The sequence below is a fragment of the Buceros rhinoceros genome, unplaced genomic scaffold (genome assembly GCF_000710305.1).
Source record: "Buceros rhinoceros silvestris isolate BGI_N320 unplaced genomic scaffold, ASM71030v1 scaffold20810, whole genome shotgun sequence".
Lineage (NCBI taxonomy): Eukaryota > Metazoa > Chordata > Aves > Bucerotiformes > Bucerotidae > Buceros > Buceros rhinoceros.
In genome coordinates, this window is record NW_010390420.1 from 3139 (window position 1) to 3408 (window position 270).

The 270-nt window shown below is 68.1% G+C and overlaps 1 protein-coding gene across 1 annotated transcript in view; it reads left to right on the top strand.

Moving 5' to 3' along the window:
- The window catches only part of DPYSL5 (dihydropyrimidinase-like 5), a gene marked incomplete at its 3' end in the record, with an annotated part of 3579 nt that overhangs the window by 2741 nt on the left and 568 nt on the right, over positions 1-270 (top strand). The window contains exon 8 of the mRNA XM_010137860.1: positions 238-269. Coding sequence (XP_010136162.1) covers positions 238-269 — 32 coding nt within the window. The remainder of the gene's footprint in view (positions 1-237; position 270) is intronic.

Here is a 270-nt window from a genome sequence, read left to right on the forward strand (position 1 = left end):
AGACCCTTTTCCTGGGTCCCATGGGATGCCCCGTGGCATGGGTACAGTGCTCCCTGGTGCAACCCAGCAGGTCCCAGCATGGGCATGGCCCGGCAGCACCCCCTGGGGTGTATGGGGGGTAGGGGGCAGGCAGCACAGGCTGCAAGGGACAGGCCGCAGAGGGGAGGGTGGCACTGTGGGACTGGGGCAGGATGCAGCCCCCACACGCTCACCCACCCCGCCCTGATCTGGTGGCAGGGCGGGGGCAAGATGGATGAGAACCGCTTCGTG